At 34.8% G+C, this 24,290-nt stretch overlaps 2 protein-coding genes across 2 annotated transcripts; one reads left to right on the top strand and one right to left on the bottom strand.

The window, feature by feature from the left end:
• Positions 1 to 5,800: 5,800 nt before the first annotated feature.
• On the bottom strand, positions 5,801 to 19,381 carry THAP5 (THAP domain containing 5). The gene is made up of 3 exons (XM_081283041.1): positions 19,171 to 19,381; positions 15,680 to 15,872; positions 5,801 to 15,208 (listed from the first exon to the last, which is right to left on the bottom strand). The coding sequence occupies exons 1-3, from the start codon at positions 19,248 to 19,250 to the stop codon at positions 14,300 to 14,302; spliced, it is 1,182 nt and encodes a 393-aa protein (XP_081139167.1). The 5' UTR covers positions 19,251 to 19,381; the 3' UTR covers positions 5,801 to 14,299.
• Positions 19,382 to 19,553: 172 nt separating this feature from the next.
• Positions 19,554 to 23,892, top strand: DNAJB9 (DnaJ heat shock protein family (Hsp40) member B9). The gene is made up of 3 exons (XM_081283042.1): positions 19,554 to 19,798; positions 21,395 to 21,621; positions 22,348 to 23,892. The coding sequence occupies exons 2-3, from the start codon at positions 21,405 to 21,407 to the stop codon at positions 22,797 to 22,799; spliced, it is 669 nt and encodes a 222-aa protein (XP_081139168.1). The 5' UTR covers positions 19,554 to 19,798; positions 21,395 to 21,404; the 3' UTR covers positions 22,800 to 23,892.
• Positions 23,893 to 24,290: the final 398 nt, after the last annotated feature.

The raw sequence follows: 24,290 nt of genomic DNA, 5'->3' as shown, positions 1-24,290 counted from the left end.
TGCTTAGGAACATGAGTACAGAGGTGTCTGTCTAATTGGGTTCCTCGCTTGTATCCACATGCTACTTTATTCTGCCCCCAACTTCCTCACTCAGGATCTTGCCCTGGTTGCCTAATCCCTTCTACATTTCCCTCATGGTGAGTATAAAATAGTGGGGAATTACCACATGGAAGAGATGATATTTGAACTGGTTTGTGATAAGTAGAACCCTTACCCATACCCAAACCCCCAAAGTTCTGATTTCAGTTTTGTCACAGATTAAAGGAGGAAGAGTAAGAGGAGGATAAAAGAAAGCTGTGTGGAACTATTTTATTGGGGTTTGAAAGCAAATTCTCCTATGCCACGCAGTAGTTTTAAAACCAGAGTGATCTCTATTCTCTTTATTTTTTAAAAAATATTTATTTTAGTTGTAGGTATACACAATGAACTTTATGTTATTTTTATGTGGTGCTGAGGATCAAACCCAGAGCCTCACAAGTGCTAGGCGAGTGCTTTACCACTGAGCGACAATCCTAGCCCCTAGTCTCTATTCTTAATAGGGTGTCTCTTTGCTTTGTATAGTGCTATTGCTAAGGAATGAATATTGCTTTATATGACATGAGCTGACTTTGGTGTTCTCTTTATCTTATTAAAATGGTTTTGTTTACAGAACTCTTCTTTAAAAATGAATTTCTATGCTGTTAGAAATGTGCACAGTAATGTGCTTCTACATACCCACAGAAGAGACTAAATTATATTACCAAAGCAAGCTGGATTTAAAAAAAATTTTTTTAGTTGTAGTTGGACACAACACCTGTATTTCACTTGTTTATTTTTGTATGTGGTGCTGAGAATCGAACCCAGGGTCTTGCATATGTGGCGAGGCAAGTGCTCTACCGCTGAGCCACAACCCCGGCCCTCCCATAAGCTGGATTCTTGAGTCTTCTGAGTACCAGCTCTATTTCCCTTCTATGTCATATAACATTGGTTCCTTTGCATTTTATTATTTCCCAAAATCAGGAAACAAAATTGATGGGCTGGAAGTGGATGTGCTGAATGATGTTTCAGACACTCAACGTTGTCTTACTTCATTTTTAAAAAATGTCTTGGTACCAGGGATTGAACACATGGGTCCTTAACTACCAAATAACATTTTCAGCTCTTTTTCTAAGTTTTATTTTTGAGACAGGGTCTTGCTAATTTGCTAAGACTGACCTCAAACTTGTAATCCTCTTGCTTCAGCCTTCAGAGCTGCTTGGATTATAGGTTATGTGGCACCATGCCTGGCTAAGCACATTTTAACAAGGCAAAATAAGTATTTATTTAACATATTACTTAATGTTCCAAAGAATGATAGACATTTATTACTGAAAGACTTTCCTAGGATTATTTGAATAATCTAAAAATTGTCCTTTGCCTGTCATTCCTCACTTCTCAAAAGCACATTTTCACATTTTAATACCACACCAGTGAATTGATTGACGTCTTCATGGTTCAGGTACATTCTAGTCTAATGCCAGTGAATTCATTTTCATCTAGACTAACCAAGGTTGCAAGCTCAATAAAATTAACCTCATTTCACATTTATGATATTCTAGTTCATTGTGTGTATTTAAACACCACACATTTTTATTAATGGAAAACCTGAACCATGCACTAAGCCAAAACAAAACAAAACAAAACACTTAAGATTAGGCTCTCTCTGAAATTGGCTTCTGCTTCATTGCTTTTTTAAAATTATGTTTAAGAAACAAGAATCAAACTTGTGATGGAGGTTTCAAGATGGCAGATTCCTGGCTGCTCAGTGGCATGAAATCAAGAAAGTAGATTGGCAGCTTCTTAGCAAGGTGGGTGAAAAAATAAAGAACTGTACTGGGAATTAATTTTGGACATTCAAAGCAGATCAGAGACTCAGGAGGTTGGATATAATAAAAGAAAGAAGAAATTCCCAGCACCACAGCTGCTGCCGCCACTGGTGGAACCTGCCAAAGCAGCGCCCCCCCCCCCAAAAAAAAAGTGGAGGGATAAAGGAATTAAATGAACCCACGTTTTTAGGAGGCTTATGGCTTGTCTGGGTACAGAGAGGTGAGAGATCAAAGACATTGCTGGACTAACGTAAAAGGTATGCTGCATAATACGCTTGTTTGGAAAGATGCCACATCTCTCCCACTTGTCCACAGAAGATGGAGAAAAGAGCCATTTTGCAGTCACAGCACAGTAGCCAGCAGCTTGGGGAGCCAATTTCTGGAAAACAAGAGCTTGGCCTGAAATACAGGCCTGGCAAACCCACTCTGGTCAACACAGAATGTGCCTAAATGACCAGGAGAAAATTAAACATGGAGGAGTATACACAGGGTAAATCAAAGTCACCCCTCCCCCTTGAGTCTGGTGGCTCTCAGGTCTGGCTGGGAAAGAAGTGCCTGCTCCTGGCCAGGGATTTGGAAAGGGCAGAGGCTGGGACTGACTGAGTTTGGAGACTGAACCTGAGAGACCAGGAAACACAGGGTCCATGAGTGATAGAGGGAAGATGCCTGGGGTGTAGTCTTCCAGCATGGGCTGGCAATTGCTGGGCCTTGGAGGTGTGCTGATTTAAAATCTTCAGACCAATTGCCATTCAACAAATAACCTGGAGCCTACCCTAAGCCTAAACCCTGCTTCTACAAGCTCTGCCTACGGGATTTCCTCTCATACTCTAGAACTCCACCTAACACTGCTGAGAATCTTTTGAACTCTAACAGAAAAATTTCTTTAACATTTTATCAAGATTTTTTTTTTAATTTTTATTTTTTAAATTTACTTTTTTTTTCTATACTATTTTCTCTGTTCAATTGTGACCTAAATGGTTCATGGACACTTATAGTCATCTTTTTTTTTTTTTTCCTTTTCCTTTTTTTGGCACTGGGGATTTAACACAGGGAAACTTTATCACTGAGCCACATCCCCAGCCCTTTTTATGTTTTATTTTGAGACAGGGCCTTACTAAGTTGCATATGGCTTCACTAAATTGCTGAGGCTGGCTTTGAACTTGTAATCCTCCTGCCTCAGCCTCCCAAGTTGCTGGGATTACTGGCATGTGCCATCATACCTGGCTTCATATTTCTTTTTTCTCATTTCTAGAATTTTTTGAAGGCAGTTATTTTTCATGGATCAGTATTTTGAAGACTAGGATGTTTGATTACTATAATTTGGTTTGGTTTTGTATTTTTTTCTCCCACTTATTTGTTTCTCTTTCTCCCTTTTCTTCTGCTAACGGCCAATCTGTTTTATTCTCTCTTTCACTCTTCCTTTAATTTTTTTTTACTTCTATTATCTCTCCTCTGTTCTCACCCTGTTCACCATTCAAAATTGTAAACCTTTTGCATTCTGTTTTTACTGTGGGCAGTAACTGATCACATCATTTCTGTTTATTGTGACAATGATGTTGTAGATATCATAGCGGGAACTATTTGGTTTAATGCTGTATATTGTTTGCACTCATTGTTATTATTCATCACCCCCTAAACTGTTAAGTATTGAAAACCTTCAGGGACACTATCAGTCCATAGGGTAGAAACTCAGCTCCATACTGTTAAATGGGTAGACACACAAATGACAAGAAGAAGCAAGGGAACAAATCACCCCAAACAAACCAAGATACTCTAATAACAGAATCCATCAAAACTACACTGGAAGAAATGTCAAAGAAGGAGTTTAGAATGTTCATAGTTAAACTGATCTGTGCGGTAAAGGATGATGTAAGGATGAAATCAGAGAAAATGTAGGCAGTGAAAGATTTATATAAAGAGATGAAGATTCTGAAAAAAAAATTCAAGCAGAAATCCTTGAAATGAAAGACTAGGTAAAACAGATTAAAAAGTCAGTGGAAATCATCAACAGTAGACTAGACCACTTGGAAGAAAAAGTTTCAGGCAATGAAGACAAAATATATAATCTTGAAAATAAAGTTGACCATGGAGAAAAAAATGTTACGAGATCATGAAAAAAAACTTTCAAGAGATGTGGGATAAACTAAAAAGGCCAAATACAAGATTTATCAGGTTTATTATTTATGTAATTTCAGAGATGCAGACCAAAGGAATATGCAATCTTTTCAATAAAATAATATGAGAAAATTTCCCAAACCTTAAGAATGAAATGAAAAATCAAATATAGGAGGCTTATAGGACTCCAAATGTAGAAAATCACAATAGGCCCACATCAAGGCATGTTATTATGAAAATACCTAATATACAGAATAAGAATAGAATTTTAAAGCTTTCAGAAAAAAGTGAGAGGTAACATTTAAAGGAAAAACCAATCCAGATTTCAGCTGATTTCTCAATGCAGATCCTGAAACTAGGAGGTCTTAGAATAATATATACCAAGCTATGAAAGAAAATGGATGCCAGCCAAGAATACTATACTCAGCAAAATTAAGCTTCAGAATTGATGATGAAAAAAAACTTTCTATGATAAAAGTTAAAAGAATTCACAACTAGAAAGTCTGTACTACAAATCATACTCAATAAAATATTTCATGAAGAAGAAATGAAAAATAAAACTGAAAACCAGGAAAAGGAGGAACTACATTAGAAGAATAGTCAATCAAAGGATTAACTAATTCAAATTAAAAACCAGACATAAATCAAAATGACAGGGAATAAGAATTATTTCTCAATAATAACACTGAATGTCAATTGTCTAAACTCATCAATCAAAAGACATATATTAGCAGATTGGATTAAAAACATGATGCAGCAATACGATGTTTCTAAGAGACTCACCTCATAGGCAAAGACATCCACAGGCTGCAGATAAAAGGATCGGAAAGAACATAGAATTCACATGGGTCTCATAAACAAGCACGAGGTTCTATCCTCATATCAGATAAAGTAGACTTCAAGCTAAAATTAATAAAAAGGGACAAAGAAGGGCATTTAATACTGCTTAAGGGAATTATACATCAATAAGACATAACAATCATAAATATTTAAGCCCCAAACAATGCAGCATCTATGTACATCAAACAAACCCTTCTCAATTTCAAGAATCAAATAGACTACAACACAATAATACTCAGTGACTTTAACATGCCTATCTTATCACTGGATAGATCTTTCAAATAGAAACTAAATAAAGAAGCTATAGAATTAAAAAATAAAATTAATAAATTAGACTTAACAGACATTTATACATAATATTTCATCCATGTACTTCTCTAAAATAGACCATATCTTAGGCCACAAAGCAACTCTTAGCAGATACAAAAAAATTGAGATAATGACTTGCACTCTAAGATAATATGGAATGAAGTTAGAAATCAATGATAAAATAAAGAATAGAAGCTACTCTAACACCTGGAGACTAAATAATACACTATTGAATGACCAATAGATAGCAGAAGAAACCAGGGATGAAATAAAAAATACTTTGAGTACATGAAAAGAGCAACATAACATATCAAAGTCTCTGGAACACAATGGAGGTGGTTCTAAAAGGAAAGTTCATTGCACTAATCACATTCTTAAAAGAATAGAAAGTCACCAAACAAACAACCTAACATTACATCCCAAAGTTCTAGAAAAGAACAAATCAACACCCAAATCAGTAGAAGACAGGAAATAAGTAAAAATCAGAGCCAAAATCAATGAAATGGAAACATTAAAAAAAATTCATGAAACAAAAAGTTTGTTCTTTGAAAAATAATAAAATCGAAAAACCCTTAGCCAAGCTAACCAAGAGAAAGAGGGGAAAATTATTAAAATTCATGATGAAAAAGGAAATAGCACCAGGGGGAGGAAGGAAGGGAGAGAGAGGGAGGGAGGGGGGAGGAGAGAAAGAGGGGAAGAAGGGAGGGAGGAAGAAAAAAAAACCAGTTAACTCTGGAGAGCAAGAAATGAAGAAGGAATATAGTTTGGATCTGGAACATCCCCAGTCTTGTGTGTTACAGGTTTGGTTAACAGCCTGTGGCTTTATTGGAAAGTCATGAAAACTTTGGAAGGTGGGGCTCACTAGAAGGAAATTAGGTTCTGAGCACATGCCCTTGAAGGAGATTTTTGGGACATCAGGCCCCTTCCTCTCTTTGTTTCCAAGCCACCATTATGTGAGCAGTTTTGTTTCAATACATGCTCCCCACCATGATGTTTGGCTTTGATACAGGCCCAAAGTGATGGAGCCAAGTGACCACAGAATGAAACCTCAAGCCAGAACAAATCTTTCCTCCTTTTAACATGTTTATTTCAAGTATTCTGTCACAGTGACACAAAGTTGACTAACACACTGGATTTGCAGAACACTAACTTTGAAGTGTATGTGTAATATCTGTGGAATCAGTTTTATTCATTCTTCATCTCTAATACTCATCATTTTATGTAGAAAGTCTTCATTTTCCCTTCAAAATATCCTTCTTATTTAGTCTATCAACTCTGTTATATTCCTGTTACCCACTATCTATTATTATTCCTTCTTTGTTTTCATACACCCAGCATACATTTTCATACCCCAAAGTATAAGTGTTTTATGAGTTGCCTAGCACAATTTCTTTTACAGTGTCAGAGTTCCATGAATATTTGTGAAGTGAACAATAGCACCTATTAAACCATATTTCAGAAACTATTTTGCTGGGTCTAATTCTATCTCCACAGTGAGACAGTGAGTATATAAATTAACCAATTTGCAGCTTCATGACTGTATTATTGACTCATAATTCACAAAGACTGTATTTAAAAAGTAACTTGAACTACAGCATTAATAATGCTACTTAAATCTCTCCTAGCATGTTATAACCAGGCTCTACTAAAGATAAAATAGCATTGCTTCTAGACTAGGGTTTTGTAACTTGAGATCTATACTATCAGAGGCCTTCAGGAAGGTCATTGGATCCCCTAAAATGTAATATGAAGTTCTGTGGGATAGGCATTTGTTCCTGGAAAAATTAGGAAAATTTCCTATTAAATTAGGAAAAATTTAATTTTCCTCTTAAATTAGGAAAGAGATAAATGATACCCCCAAATTTGAAACCACTGCTCAGGGCAATAATACCTTACATTTTATCTTTGTCAGTTTTACAAAAGTATAAAGCTCTTTACATATTCTTTAAAATCCTAAAATGCAGAAATGGCAAAGCTATTATTCTAGATTTGAATACACAAATTCCAGTTCAGGGGCTGGGATTGTGACTTAGTGGTAGAGTGCGTACCTAGCATGTGTAAGACCTGGGTTCAATCCTCAGCTCCACATAAAAATAAAGGTATTGCATCCATCTACAACTACATAAAAAACTTCCAGTTCAGCTATGTGATTTTCATACCCCAAAGTATAAGTGTTTTATGAGTTGCCTAGTACAATTTGTTTTACAGTGACTGAAAGAAAAATTGACACATATACAAAGCAGCCTGGATAAATTCCATACAGAATTCTTACAAAACAATGCTATTTCACAATTTTTGGGGAAATAAATTCTAATGTTCAAATTACCATATGTAAGAAAATAAATTAATGAAGTGTCCTTTTGGATCATGGGAAAATAATATGTAAATTTGATTCTATTTTATTGGTTATTTTTAGATATATATGATACAAGACAGTATATTTTGACATCCATACATGGAATATAACTTTTTCTTATTAGGATGCTGTTCTTGCATTTGTACATGATATGTAGTTTTATGGTATATTCATGTATGAACATAGAAAATTATGATCGATTCATTCCACTGTCTTATTCCCATCCCTCCCCCATGTCCTTTCATTCCATTTTGTTTAATCTAATGAACTTTTATCCTCTCCCTCTCCCCAGTTATATTGTGTGATAGTTTCCACATATCAGAGAAATTGTTTGGCCTTTGGTTTTTTGAGGATTGGCTTGTTTCCCTTGGCATTATTGTCTCCAGTTCTACCCATTTACGAGCAAATGCCATAAATTTCATTCTTTATTAGGGCTGAGTAATATTCCATTGTGTATAGATACCACATTTTCTTTATCCATTCATCTGTTGAAGGACACCTAGACTGGTTCCATGGTTTAGCTATTGTGAACTGAGCTACTATAAACATTGAAGTGGCTGCATCACTGTAGTATGCTAATTTTAAATCCTTTGGCTATATACAGAGGAGTGGGATAACTGGGTCAAATGATAGTTCCATTCCAAGTTTTCTGAGGAATCGCTATACTGCTTTCCAGAGTGGTTGCACCAATTTGCTATCCCACCTTTAAAGTATGAGTGAAACTTTTACCCCAAATCCTTGCCAAGATTTATTGTTATTTGTATTTTTGACAATTGTCATTCTGACTGGAGTGAGATGGAATCTTAGTGTAGTTTTAATTTCCATTTCTCTAATTGCTAGAGATGTGGAATATTTTTTCATGTATCTGCTGACCATTTGTATTTCTTTTTAGGCTTTATTTTTGCCTCTACTACACATCCATAGTCATTTATCATTAAAATTTTCACTTGAAGAATCTTATTAGATGGCTGAAATGTATAATGCTGGACTTCACATTTTTAAAGCCTGTCTACCAGAGTGCAATTGTGCTCCTTAGTTGCCATTTAAAATGGTCAAATTTATTGATTACTTAGAAACAATAAAATTTTAACATCTTTCAATAGAAAAAAAAGAACAGCCTAAGTTTTAATTCCTAAAGTGAAAATAATATTTAAATCATTTTAAAGGGCATAAATGCCCCCTTTAAGGACAAAACCATATTTTCAATCCAATATATCTTTAAAAGTCCACTTTATCAATCAATTAAAATTTCCCACTTTTTTAAGGACAATTTATAGTTAAGGTACTTTTTCCTTTTTTTTTTTTTTTTTTTTTTGGTATCAGGGATTGAACCCAGAGGCACTTAACCCTGAGCCACTTCACCAGCCCTTTTTTATATTTTATTTAGAAGGAGGGTCTCACTGTTGCTGAAGTCCTCATTAAGTTGTTGAGGCTGGCTTTGAATTGTGATCCTCCTGTCTCATCTTCCCAAGCTGCTCAGATTACAGGTATGTGTCACTGTGCTTAACTTCCAATTTTTTTAAAGTCATGTATTTTCCCCTGAATATTAAACAATGCAATCTCTGTATAGTTCTTAGGCAATAAAAATAGTTTTTTATCTTCTTAGGTAATGTGATATGGTATTAAAAAGAAATGAAGCTAGGTTTGGTGGTGCACATCTGTAATCCCAGTGACTCTGGAGGCTAGAACAGGAGAAGTTCAAGTTCAAGGTCAGCCTCAACAATTTAGTGAGCCCCTCAACAGCTTAGTGAGACTTTGTCTCAATACATTAAAAAAAAAAATAAAGAAAAAGAAAAAAAAAACTGGGATGGTAGAGCATCAGTGGTAGAGCACTCTTGGGCTCAATATTCCAGCACCCCCCACCAAAATAGATTAAGTATGGGAAATAATATGTTGAGAGTTCACACAACATAATTTATACATTTTGTTAAATATTGTCCAAGTTAAAATATACATAGATGTTTAGAATATATTTATAAGAACACTTAAATTTTCATATACTTTAGAATTGGTCAGTTTGTTTCTAAAGTGAAATACTCATTTGTTTTCATTACTTGAGTGTATGCAATCAGATAGATTCTTTTGAATGTATGCAATGCTGACAAAAATATGGTTCTGTACTATAATACCTAAAGAAGAAATTGAATAGAGAAATACAATCATACATGGAAAAGTTAGAACTTTAACAAGTTACTATAACATTATAGATATATGAGATAGAGGCAATATCATAGCCAAAGGTGTGGGATCCAGAAATATATTTTAGAAAATGAATTCTCTGTAATATAAGAAAATGTTTCTCTACTATCACCAGAAGATATAGAATTCATGAAAAGAAGACAAATTTACTAATGATGCAGGAGAACAATGGGTTACCATATTAGACATTGTATACTATTTGTGTTATATGCTACAGAGACACTATCAAAAAGCTAAACTTTAGAAACTTGGAACAAAATCACTGGTAACAGATTGTCCTTAAGGTTTCTGTGAAATAAATTGTAAATAAAATGACATCAATATTTAGAGCTAGTTTTATTGAAATATCAAATATATATATTTTTCTCTTAACACCTTCAGGTTATTTATTTCAAACTTGGGGAGGATAGTAGCTTTTATATTAGAACTATTTTGTTTATTAGTTTTTATTAGCTTTAAAACTACTTTGGTATTGCCCAGTTCTTCTGTGAGAATAGAGAAGTCTTTTAGTGGACTGTTACAAGCTCAGGGAAGGATGAAGCTAGAGGAACTTGCTATCAGGGGAAAGGCAATTTATACAAACATCATCATATGTAGTTTGCATTTTATTGCTGCACAAAACTAAAGAAGTTAGCTGCTTGCTATCCAACAGCCTCCTTTGAATAGTTTACCTTTGAGTAGTATGGTCTCTGTTGTTCCACGTGACCCTTCCCCACCCTATTTACTGGATGCAACTGCAATCTATAAGACTTGACTCAAGTGATGCCAATTCATAGGTTTACTGGAGTTTCACCCATTTAAAAATGTATAGTGGGTCAAGTGGATCATTCTTTTGGGAATTTGGAATTGAAAAACAGAATGACTAAAATAATTAATATTGGAATTCAAACAGCTAAAGTACACAAGTTAGTCAAACCCAGGGACCCTGTTTATGAATTCAGATTATAAGATTTGGCTGGGAGGCGGGGTGGGGAACAAATGCCCTTTAGGAGGTAGTTGCCATGAAGGAACTGCTTGCTCTTTTAGATGTTTCTCAGTGGCAATTATCATGAGGCACAGCTGAGCTGCAACTCCTACCTCTGGATTCTTGGGCCATTCTTGTTAAGATTATTTTAATTCTAGTCTTCCTTACGCCCCTTCCTGAAATGGACTTTCTGACAGCAGAAAGAACCCTAATTCAAATCTTTAGCATGATTAGACTTGTTTTGATCATTGGCTGAAATCTCACACATGTGCCATGGCAATGGTGGGAATGAATTCATTTGCTGGCAAAAACACGCTCTAAATTCGGGGAGAAAACTCTATAATAGTATCTTTTGTATTGCCACAAATCTGGATTTGGCAACGAGCATGTCCAAACACTAATTGTTTCTTGACATCTTGTAACTGATGAAGTAATGAAATTAGTAATGAAAGTCTTACTAAAATGAGGGTTAGAAATCCAGACTCTCAATTCACAAAGATGATTTCCTGTTCTGCTCCTGCAGATTGAGGAGGTTGAGGAAGAATCTTCACCTGATTTCTCCTTCACAGTCTTGAGCTATTTCCTAGGAAAGCACAGTTGTCAATCCAAACACATTTATATGTCCATCTGCTTTCCTTCCTCCCTCCCTTCTCCTTTCCTTCCTTTTATGGAGTCTTCCTCTCTTTCAGCCATCCATCCATCTTATCTTCCCTACTTCCTTCCATACAAATTCTGAAAAATACTCTGATAATTTTTAGGAGGCTCACAGAGTTTCAAACTTTCTAATTCTATAATTTAGGAAATCTTGGTTTTAGAATGCATGTTTTAGTAGCAAATCTGTGACTTTTTTTTTTTTTTTTTTTTTTTGCCTTAGTGACAAGAATTGAATTTTTCTAGCCAGTTCTCATATCTGGATCATGACTGTGAGTTTCCACAGTAGCAAAATATTGAGGAATGACTACATTTTTTTTTTCATTTTCAGAGAACAGTAATAAAGTCTCTATGTATAAACACAAGAATACAAATACATTTTTTTGGTTTTTAATCTAAGACCATTACAAAGAGTAATCAAACAACAATGTTACTAGCTGGCATTTCTATAGTTTTTTAGTTTACAAATCATATTTGCATATGTGATGTTATTAAATACAACCTCTGAATATACACTACTTGTATTTCAGTAAAAAAGCTGAGTCCTCAGTAAACTAAGTAAATAAAGTTGAATCTTAGATTGTGACCATATTATTTTACTATTGCTTCGTTAACAATCACCTCACCTTAGTGGCTTGAAACAACATAAATTCCTTATAGTTCTATAGGTTAGATACCAGGTATGGGTCTCACTAGACTAAAATCAAGGTGTTGGCAGAGTGTGTTCCTTTCTAGGACACAGCTGTGTCCCTCATATAGGGAGAATAGTTTCCTGGTATTTCTTCCTGTAAACACACTAACCCTATTGAATCAAAACTCCACCCATATCCCCTCATTTAACTTTAATTCCTTAAATGCCCTATGACCAAATATAGATGCGCTTCAAAATATGTATAGGAGGCCACAATTCAGTCCCTATCAGGGGTGTTTTATGATCGTTTTGATTTTCTCAATGAAGCTTGTGATGAAATCCTCAGGTTGGAAGACAAGCAGACAGGAAAAAAGTCCACCAATGCTGAAATATAATTTTGACAGACTGGTTGAGGGAATAAAGCAAGCAGATACAGGGACAGATGCATATCTGGCATCCTTGCAAAATGCTAAGAAATTCAGTGAAGGTAGATCACAGGATAAACAAAATTACAGAGAATCAGATATAACAGTAATAACTTTGGCTTTATCTTATAGGTATTAGTGAGTAATGTGAGATGTCTGAGCTAGAAGTTATGGAGTGGGTGGGTGATAGATTTATAATTTAGGTTAAAAAAATAACAGCAGAATCCAAGATAATATGGAAATAGAAGACTGAAAACAAAGGCAAGATTAGCTAAGAGGCTTCTGTAATAGTCCAAATAGGAAATAATGTAGGCCAGAATCTGAAAATATTAATTTAGAGGTTAGCTGGGTTAGGTTGAGAGTACCTTCAATTATTTATAGAAAAGGCAAGGGTTGGGAATTTAGCAGTAGACTTTGTGCCTAACATGCACAAAGCGCAAGTCCTCCAGTATTAGTGATTCAAGTATGTGCATATATATGTGTGTATATATATATATATATATATATGAAAGCCATGAAAATACTTATACTTTATTAAGTTTAAACTAAGTTAAAATAATATTTTGTGACTTGTTATTTTTATCTGTATTATTCACTTTAAGTATCAGTAATATGCAATATGGGAATACTTAAGTTTTCCCCACCATGGTCATTTAATAAGATAGTTCTGATCTTTTTATAATTAGCAAACACATTATCAAATACCAATTAATTTTATTAGCCTAAAACTTAACTGAAATATAATAAAAATAACTACCATTCATTAACAAAATGATCAGCTATTCAGTTAACTAATAATTATTGAGCACCTCCTATTTTCCAGGTCCAAAAATTATGTGTTACCTCATAGGATTCTCAAAACCATCCTTTTAGATAGTAGTATTTTTTTATTTAACAGATATTAGAGAATATATTGTCTCTTGTTCACATTTGGGTTTTACCAAAACGACTTTGCTTTTACATTTATATTTCTTAGTTCATGCAGATATAAACTTTATTTTTATTTATATCACCAACACTTCTCTTTCCCAAGAGAAAAACTTTGTTTTCCTAAGGACATCATCACTTATCTATAATTTGCTTATAAATTTTAATAAAATACATGGGAATATATAATAAAGTATTACTCTATTATTTTGGATTTAAAAAATGATACAAGCATATACTTTAAAAGCTACACCTATTAAGAAATAGATACAGACTATAATTTCTAAAATATGCATATATATTTAAAATTAACCTATATTTTTGGTTTATAAATATAATTTTATAAATAAGGATGTTAAAAAAACTTAAATGACTTAAACATGGTCAGCTACTTGTAAGGTACTGAAATATATATTCTTTCAAGTTTAAGGTACCTCTCCTAAAATCTGACTTCAACTGAATAAAAATTAGAATAGCTATATTTTCCTTTATGTAAGATACCTAACTATAGCCAAAAGGTCAAAGAATGCAATAATAGTGAATATCAAATTCTCCCCAATTTCTATTATATAAGTACATATAATCTTATAGAAAAACTGTTTTAATAAAAGTATCAATAAATACAAAGAGAAGGGACTACAAAGAAACCGACTGAGTTCTAGTAAGGTCCCTTATTTTGCAAATTAGGGACTGGGGCTCAATCTTGATAAGTACTTTGGTCATGTCATATGTCAGTGGTAGAACCAACCTCATCTATTTTGGGGTGTTTTGACCATATCATTGGCCTCTTATTACTGACTCATTATCTATTTACTATATTTTCATTTGGGAAACTACCCAAATTTAACTATTTTTCTCTTCTTCACAACAACTATTTTTCTTATTAATGAGCATTTTAAGAATAGGATGCAGTTCATGATATTAGAGCACTTTTGTAACTTCATCAAGATGAGAACATTATATTGGAAAAAGTTCACTTTACAGGAAATTTGGTTTAGCTGGAAAAAGCATATATAAAACCATAGCTTTAAAACTTCTTTATATCATAGTGACTTCATATGTTGTGAAATGGTTTTCTATAATCTTGACATTTTCTTCTGATAACCAGTTTTCCTGTTTTAGCTGGCTTATAAGAGCTTCCAAAGACTTTAATCTTCCTAGAGTTTGTTGCTCTTGTAGCTCTAGAAGGGTTATCTTTGAATGTAGTTTAGAGACTTTTTGCCAAAGATGTTCCTTATTTATGTCTTGTCTACAATAAGAATGTTCAATTTGTAAAACTTCTGCCCCATGATCTATAGTCTTATATAAGGAGTCTTCAGTGTCTATGTCTTCCATTTCCATGGTTTCTTTGGGGGCAGGTATAAAGGAATTAACTACAGGTTTAGAATTTTCTGTGGGCACAAAAATGGCAATAACAGATTGTTTATTTGTGTTTATATCTTCAACTGTTTGATTAACTGTGCTGAATAAGAATGGATTTTCCTGTGATTTAATTTCCATGGAATTATTTGTAAAGTTTGGATTAGCAAGATGACTGGTTGTTATTTCAAGTACTTCTTGGCTTTCCAAAGACTGGTGACTACCTTCTGAATTTGAAGTCGTCAAAGTAATAGTTGTAGAATTTTGATTCTCAAAAGATGTATGAAATTCTCTTAAATCTAAATCTTGGTTAATTGATTTTTCCAGGGTAGATTTCAGATTTTCAGTGTCTTGCTTAACTAGATTAAGAGTTAATACTTTATTTTGTAAGCTTCCTGGCTTTGGAGCTGTTGGCTTCAGCAAGGCAGATGAATCAAGCAATTCTGCATGTTCAGGAAGCACATCTGTGTTAACTGTAATATTCTTTGCCTCATTTGATGCAAATGATTCTTCTGACCTGGCTTTTAGGCACACTTCTTTCTCTTCCAATTTTTTCTTCTGAGATTTTTTTTTGGAGAGGTCTTTTCCCTAGAAAATAATATTTTCAAATTCTAAAAAGACTTATTCTCTTATTAATTAGTCATGACTACTTAATTGTAACTTTAGGCACTATGCTGGGCAAGCACATTTGTTTAGTTAAAAAATACTCTAAACATATGATTTAAATATATCTTAAAATGTTTTTTGAAAAGCATTAAGCACATTCAATATATAAAACATTTCAAACCATTAAAACACCCAACAAAAAAGCTTAACTTATTATTAATTTACATTAATAACTTAAGATTGTATACATTACCTTCTGTTTCTTAAACTACACTTCACAACAATTTAAATTTTTAATAACTACATTACTTTTAGTAAAAGTGCAAATTAGTGTTCCTTTTCCTCAAGTATTCATTTTCCCAAAAGTTATCTTTCCCTCTTACTCTCTGTACCCATCACCTGCCACCCTATGATGTGTCACCATGCTCAGCATTACTGCCCTCACTCCAATACCTGATAGTCTTCAGGCAAAGAAAATATTGTTGGAATTGCAGTTTGTTTTAAATAACGAATACCCCATCTGATGTCAAGAGAGTCAGGAGTAAAATGGTCACTACACAGGAACTGGTATTTACTAGGAACCCAAGAATCACGTTTCATATTCTTCAACCATTTTTCAAGTCTTTCTTTGTCATGTAGAGGAAACCTGAAATTATAAAAAAAAAAAAAAAAAAAAAAACCAGAAAAAGAAAATTTGCTGTATTTTTACATTTTGCTAGATTCTAAACATATATATCTAACACTATTTGTCAAGTGCTGCAAAAGCTAGATACCCATCCCCACTAAACAAGAGCATCTTCATGACAACTACCATATTATCTCTCTACAGTAAGAGTACTAAGACACGATATAATAGAAGCCAAAGTTTTTTGCCTGAGAATAGCTTGTAAAACAGAATTCAGAGTCCCTTCAAGTAAAACAGGTATTCCTGCAAAGGATAAAATCTATTCATATTTTCTGTGGATTATGTTCCACCTTTATTTTATTGTACAGTTTGACTAGAAGTAGGAAAGAGCATTGCATAAATTACAAATTTCCTCTCAAAAGTACTTCATATTAATACTACAAGTCACATAGTTTCTTGCCTATAATTTTAGGCAGCATTAGCTTTAATTTTAAAATAAGGCAACATTAATTCAAACAAATGATTTAGGAGAATAAAATGAATACTTGCATAAAACTACTAATATTCCATTCTCTTTACTGATATCAGCTTCAATTCTACCCATGTGATATTACTTAATTTCTGTAACCTACTTACTGGGAACTCTAAAATTCAAGTTCTAAAAAAGGAACTCTGAAGCTGGAAAAGAACTAAACATGTTAATAAAGACAACCTTGGATATTTTATTTGAAAGAAATAAGATATAAAAGAGAGAAAGGCAAGATAGTTCTCCATACATTTTGTTCCTTTATTGACAATAACCTGGGTTTAGAGTTGGCTTTAACATATTGCAGTTTGTTTTAAAGGCAAAACTGGACAATGGCAGAATTTAGTAGGAAAAAATTTCCAACTAGGGCTGGGATTGTGGCTCAGTGGTAGAGGGCTCGCCTAGCAACCCAGGTTTGATTCTCAGCACCACATAAAAATAAAGACATTGTGTTGTGTCCATCTACAAAAAAATAATTCTCTCTCTCTCTCTTTTTAAAAAAAAACAAAAACAAAACTTCCAACCAGTTTAAATGCTTTGCGTTAAAGTGTTCTAAACAGAAGTTTACAGTGACATATATCTCATTTAATGATTTTCCTAGGCATGTTCTAAATGATAGTTTCCTATTTAAAAAAATAGTAACAATATGGGTTTCTCATACAAAATGTAGCTATCCTACATGCCCTCTCATCCCAACTACTTAGTTTATGCTTTATAGTAAGCAGAATTTTTTTTCCCATTCCTAAATTCTTCTAAGTTTATAAGATCCTAGGGGAAGAGAGTCTGGGTATTTTGTAGGAAATAATTTTTAATTCTGATATCCTATGTGGAAAAAAAATTAAATGATCTTTGGAAGTTACTACCATAAAAACAATATTCATATGTTTTAAAATATTCTAAGCTTGCATATGACACTTAGATTTAGAAGTATGATACGCATAACCAGAAAAAGCATTTAAAGGTAAAAAGAATAAGTTCAACCTTTTGGTATGTCTAAAATGAGAAGAAGCCTTTTAAAATAATGCTTTCTCATACAATTCTTATGTAAGGATGCTGTTTCCAAATTATTTCCATTGTACCTATAGGGTAAGTTAGCAAACCATTAAAAAAAATAACATTTTGTGACTATCCTAATTACTAACTGCAATGCAGTAATTCCTCAACAAATAAATCTTTAAGAAATCTCTTAGGACATGTTTCCTGAATAACTGAGTAGTTTCATACTTGTTTAATTTGTCTGGTAATTTTGTTTATTTTATGTAATCCACCCAGTACATATAAAAATCACACTATAAATTGGACATTGTATGCCTCAATTTACTGAATTACCATTCATATAAACTTATATACTGCAGCTTGCTATAATGTGAGGATGTGCAAATTCAAGTCTTCAAGTGTGGTAGTTTGGTGCTACTAGGGAATAAAACTGAATTTTTATTTTGTGGATTACACAGGTAACTTATAAAAAAACCAATTTTTAAAAATCTCACTTTTGATTCACATTTTGAGGAAAAAGTCTTTACAAACGATCTTCATAATTCATTTGGAATTAGTTTTTCCTCCTTAAATATAGTAACTTTGAGATCCATATAGGTTAAACAATTGATTAGTGCAGGATTATGCCTCCCAAATCAAAGGCCAAATAAACCTGGGAAATATTAGTTTAACATGATCTTTTACTACAAATCTTAGAACCATTAATATAGTAGCATCTGCTTTTCAACTGACAATGGATTAGATTTTTTACTCCTAAAATAACTACCTCTGTGGAAGGGATCCAAGGAGACATTACTGGATATATTGTCATGTAGTATGAATTACTTAAGGTTATCAATTTTTTCCCCTCAATACTTCAGATGATGGAAAGCAGCTGACCATTAGTGAATGATAGTTTTTGGTCTAAAGGAAAATGGGATTCACAATACATCTGGTGAAAATAGAAAAAGAAACGAGATCAGCTCTAAAAAATTATTTTTAAATACAAGAAAAAAGGAAATACAATATTTTAAATATTTTGATTTTCACAGGCTTTTTATATACATTAAGCCTGTACCTCCTGCAAAGTAAGCGTGAGTAAGTTCCACTAATATCTCCATTTTACAAACGAGAGAGCTGAGCACTGACAGTCTAAATTACTTGTCATTCAGCTACGAGTAAAGGAACCAGGATTTTTTAATTTAGTAAAAATACGGCTTTGGAGCCTGAGACTCTTTACACAACACTGCTTCCCTGTTCTGCATGGAAATCAGTACTCTCTAATTTCAAGGAAATAATTTGGGGTCCTAGTCATTCAGAGTAACGTTTACCCTGTTCTATTCGTGAACAGCATACACATCTCTGAAAAGGACACAGGTCATAACTCCAGCTTTGACACCAAACTTTCAAGGTCGTCGGTTACCTAATCTTTCCTGATCAAGTTTCTCAGGAGGAAAAAAAAATGGATTTAAATTACACCTGTGCGATCTCACAGGGAGTGCAAATTAACTTTGGGCGCACCTTCCCACCTAGCGGGTTTGATGTACCCTAAATGGTGGTAAATGTCATTTCAGGAAATGATGTCAGGTAAAGTGGAGTAAAGGTTCTGAAATATCATCGAGCATCTCTCAAGATTCACTGTTTTAACTCCTTTGTTGAGCACCAACAGGCCCCTCAAGATACACACTGAACACTCCTCTTGCGCGATGACCAGTACGTCAAGCAGCTGAAGAACAGACAGGAGATACCCAGGTCCTGGCTCCAAAAGCTACACGACCGCGGCCTAACGCTAACGCTTCTGCCCAAGGGACTACTCACGGGTAAAAGCTCAGCTTCCGGTCTTTATTGTTCGGTCCTCGGCGGTTTTTACAGCAAATCGCTGCGCAATAGCGGGGCATCACTCGGGTAAGGTCCCGGAAGACCGGGACCAGCGAGGGGCGCAGGCGGGCCCTTCTTCCTGAGGCGGGGCAGCTGGTCCAGCAGCCTAAGCTACCGCGCCTGCGCAGAGGTTCGCCCAGGGGAAAGACGTAGGAAATGTCGACTCACTTCCGCCTCCGCATGCTTCAGTACGGCCCTTCGAAGGGGTGGGGTAGGAAGTGACGCACAGGCTGAGCGGCAACAACAGTTTTCCACGTGCGCGTAGGGCGCCAGGGTCAGGTGGGTAGGTGGGAGCCAATGGGGAAGCGTTTCGTGTAGGTCGTCTCCTGAGGCGGTGGCTCCAGCAGCAGTCGCCCGCCAGTAGGGAGCGGGCTGAGAGGGGACGAGGTGGCTTAGGCGGTGCGGGGAGCGAGAGGTGATTGTGCTGGAGGCAGTGGGGCGCGCGCCGGCTCCAGGAGGCCGCGGAAGCTGGGGTGAGAGGCCGAGCCCCAGCAACCCAACGGAGCGGTTCGTGAGCGTCACCGGCGCCTCGGCTCGGTGGAGGAGGAGCGGTAGCTGGAGAGTGCGGGTGAGGGACAAGGCCGGGAGTCGCTGGGAGTGGGATTTGGAGCGTCCCCGGAACAGTGGCTTCTTGTTTGGGGCAATATTGGCCTCCATGTCTGTCGCGGTTGCCGCAAGGGCTTCGGGCTGCGGGTTCTTGGCGAAGGAAACATCAGGAGATGACCAAACCACAAAACAGAGTGTTCTGTGTGTTGGGTTGTGTCGTTGGCTTTCAGACAGCTTCTCGCTGGACTGGGCCCCAGGCCTCAGGGAGCCCTGATGGTGGGGCTTGGACGGACAGGGCTGGTTGCCTTGTGATGAAGGTTGGATGGTCCAACCGCTGGCACTGGGAAGTAAGGCCCAGGCCGCTGTCCAGCGGGTCCGAATGAGAAGTCAGCTTAATGGAAAAGTTAGTTTACTAAAAAATTATCAGATGTTCAACTGGAAACCTTGGAGTAACGTTTATTAGCCATCGAGGTGCCTGTCAGTGGTTAGACCCGCCCTTGGAATCTGGAGCAGCCCGCCTTGGATGCGGTGTCCACTGGACATGTTCTCTTTGTGTTCTTTACACCAGGAGGTTGTACTTGATCCTTGGTACCCGTGACTATGAGTAACGCTCTGGAGAAAAAAAAAAGTAATACACCTGCTGATTATTCCCAGGAAAGGCCACAGGAGAGGAAGGCAGGCAGTTTCAACAAATCATAGTGCCTTTTCGTCAGCCTTGTTAGGTCATCATAGGTTATTAAGGATTTCTATGGTACAGCATTAAAAAAAGAGGATCACTTCGTTTTGAATCTCAAATCATTAAGTATATATTATCAGGAATTCTTAAATTGAAATCTAAGTTAAAACTAATAGTAATTTAAAGTTAAGATAAATATTTTAATTACTTAGAAGTTTGAAAATAAGAATCTGCTTTAAAGTACCCATCAAATCACTTCATATTTTCTGACAGCCTTAATAGAATTCTTAAATAGGAGTAAATTTAAACAGAACTTATTTGTCCATACTTCTTTGTTGAACATTTGGGATCTTGCATTTGTACAGGTTTTATAACTTACAAATTGTGTTGACCTTTTAAAGAACAAGTAGAATTCAACCAAATTGAGAAACATCTTTCTTGGTTTTGCCATTCCTCTCATACTTGAGTCAAATACAGAGGAGACACAAAACTTTTAATCACTGATTTTTACTAAATATTATTGAAGACCCATCATATATACAAGCATAACAAAAATTAAAGAAAAAAATGCAAAATTAATTTAAAAGATCCCAGTCTTCCTTTCAAGAATTTGTATTCTGAAAAGAAAATAATGTATTTTAGCTTCACAGGGGGAACAGTGCATTACCAATGTAAATAGCCCAGGATATCTAAATAGTAGAATTCTTCCTTCCCTAAGAAAGCAACAGTCAGCATTCATTTCAGCAGGTAAGCCAGACTGGAAATAGAGATGTAGTGTCACAAATACTAACACTACCAATACAATAGAATGTACAAGATAGTATTTGCTGAACATTTTTGTGCTACATTATTTACTTCATATATAAAGGTTCATTGGGTTTCTTTTTAAAAAAGTGTTAAGATTAGTTCCATGGGTAAAATTTTTCCCCCTTTCTCTTTTAGGATATTAGAAATGGCTACTCCCCAGTCAGTTTTCATCTTTGCAATCTGCATTTTAATGATAACGGAGTTAATTTTGGCCTCAAAAAGCTACTATGATATCTTAGGTGTGCCAAAGTCAGCATCAGAGCGTCAAATCAAGAAGGCTTTTCACAAATTGGCCATGAAGTACCATCCTGACAAAAATAAGAGTCCTGATGCTGAAGCAAAATTCAGAGAGATTGCAGAAGGTAAATAAATGACTTTCCTTATGTCTCATGGGTATTAATCGGTAAAGAGAATGCTAAGAAGTCTATGTATTTGAAGGTTTCATGGAGATGGGAGGACACACAAGTGAGGAATTTACATATAAATATAGTGAGATTGTGAGACTTTTTTTCATAACAGATAATACTTTGGTTCATGAATGAATGAATAGACATTCAGATCTTAAAATATTGAAAATATTATTTTATTATTATTTGTAAAACACTGCTGTTTCTATGTAAAAAGGAATTTAAAAAAGGAATTCTTGCAACTGATTTATGAAACATAATATTAAGTATGTAGATTAAATATAAAAAAACCTAATATAGTCTCTGACATTTTCTTCATTTAATCTGTATTTCAAAACCCATTTGTCTTTAAAGAAAAAGTATGAAAAACATTTTAACTTAAGAATAGTTCTAAAATAAATTGCACTTTGTGAATATTCAAGAGTTGATGGTAACTGATTAGGGAGTTGGAATTAAACTTTTTACATTAAGTAGTAAGGAAGTGAAAAATCAGATTTCTTATAACTTTGTAATTGTTGTCAACAAATTTCTTTTTGGTAATGGTAGCATTCATTTAACCGATATTGGTTATTTAATGTTTGTAGGGCTTTGCATTTACTTGTGATATGACCTCCTTCCCTAAAATATAGAGTTAAAATCATATTTGAAGAAATTTGAATATATGTAATTTATCTCTTTCAGCATATGAAACACTCTCAGATGCTAGTAGACGAAAAGAGTATGATACCCTTGGACACAGTGCTTTTACTAATGGTAAAGGACAAAGAAGCAGTGGAAGTCCTTTTGAGCAGTCGTTTAACTTCAATTTTGATGATTTGTTTAAAGACTTTAGTTTTTTTGGTCAAAACCAAAACACTCGGTCTAAGAAGCATTTTGAAAATCACTTCCAGACACGCCAGGATGGTTCTAGTCGACAAAGGCATCATTTTCAGGAGTTTTCTTTTGGAGGTGGATTGTTTGATGACATGTTTGAAGATATGGAGAAAATGTTTTCTTTTAATGGCTTTGATACCAGCAATCGACATACAGTACAGACTGAAAATAGATTTCATGGCTCTAGCAAGCACTGCAGGACTGTCACTCAACGAAGAGGAAATATGGTTACTACGTACACTGATTGTTCAGGACAATAGTTGGTTCTTTTTCTTTTCTCACTAAACCCACCTAGTTGACTCTTTGTCAGTATCTTTGATGTAAAACAGTTTTCTGTGAACTATTTTGACAAGTGCATGATTTCACTTACTTTAAACAATTTGACATAGCTATTAACATATATTTAAATTGTTTTTGAAGAATTCAGCAATATTCAGCTAGTAGACAAAATCTAATTATTAATTTTTCTGATTAGGAAAGGTTCTTTAAAGAGATATAAATCTGCCTGGGTTTTTTTATTATTATAATTTTTTCCTTTCTACCTGCCCTTGGGTTCAGTAACGTGGCCAGTTTTATCACCCCCCTTCCCCCACCAAAAAAAAGATTGAGTTTGCTTGATACATCAGGATTAAACTTTAAAAGTTATAATTGTGTGAAGTTGAATGATTTTTGCAGTGAAGCCTTTGCTAATTTAAAATTGCATGCTCTGTAGCATCTGAATTGGGTTGCTAAATGTATGTGAACTAATTTATTCAGCATAGGAGAGCGGTATCTTGGTTAATTGCCACTGAAAGCTTTAGAAAGGGATGGTTTGATATTTACCACAGAACTGTGTCTTTCTATTGTAGAATTGAGGTAAGAGAAATGATTATACTGCTCTTAGTTAAGCTGGAAAAAAAATTGAAAACTTATGAAACATTGCCAAGAGACTGTTATGTGTTTAGTCCCTAGCTAATGATTTTGTAGGGTTGAAATCATAGCTACTTATACATCTTTTTACATTTCTTTCTTAGTTGTTGGTACTCTAGGTCTTAATATGAATTTATGTGTATTTTTTTTTGTGTGTGTGTAGTTCTTCGTCTTTGCACTTACCTTTATCTAGAGATTGACTAATACCTCATTCTGTTTGTAAAGCCAGCCAGTAATTTCTGTGCAACCTTATTATGTGCAATATTTTTAAATCCTAAGAAATGTGTGCTTTTGTTTTCAGATAGATTTATTTCTTTAGTTCTGCACTTTTTCACATTATACTCCATATGAGTATTAATCCTATGGATACTTATTAAAACTAGTAATGTCTCATACAGCATTGTCTGTGAGTGCAAGAAAGAAATATAAATATTTACAATCCAATATTCTCTGTTGTCATTTTATTGTTCATAGTTTATTATGTACTTCTGGAGGTATAAAGGATGTATATAAGCAATGGGACATATGCAGATTGTAGGGTGTATTCCCCATGAAGTTACTTTTGTCTAATCCGAAAACTCTGATAGGATCTTGTTTTATTGTCATTTGATAATTTGCTGTTTTCTTTTCCTTCTCTCCCAAATTTTGGTGGCTTGAAGATTTTATTTACAATAGTTTTGGCCTATTTGCTTTCCCAAACAAGTGTTCTGCCACCAATTTTTTTCTTCTTTAGGCCTGGTTGGGAAAAAGAGACTGCAAAAAACTGTAATTGTTAATTACCTTTAATTTTTTTATTTTTTTTCCATTTCACAGTGTGGGGGGTTGAACTCAGGGCATGCTAG

Source organism: Spermophilus citellus (genome assembly GCF_964194105.1).
Source record: "Spermophilus citellus genome assembly, chromosome: 3".
Classification (NCBI taxonomy): Eukaryota; Metazoa; Chordata; class Mammalia; order Rodentia; family Sciuridae; genus Spermophilus; species Spermophilus citellus.
Note: the sequence above shows the minus strand (reverse complement) of the source record. Positions and strands in the feature narration are given on the sequence as shown.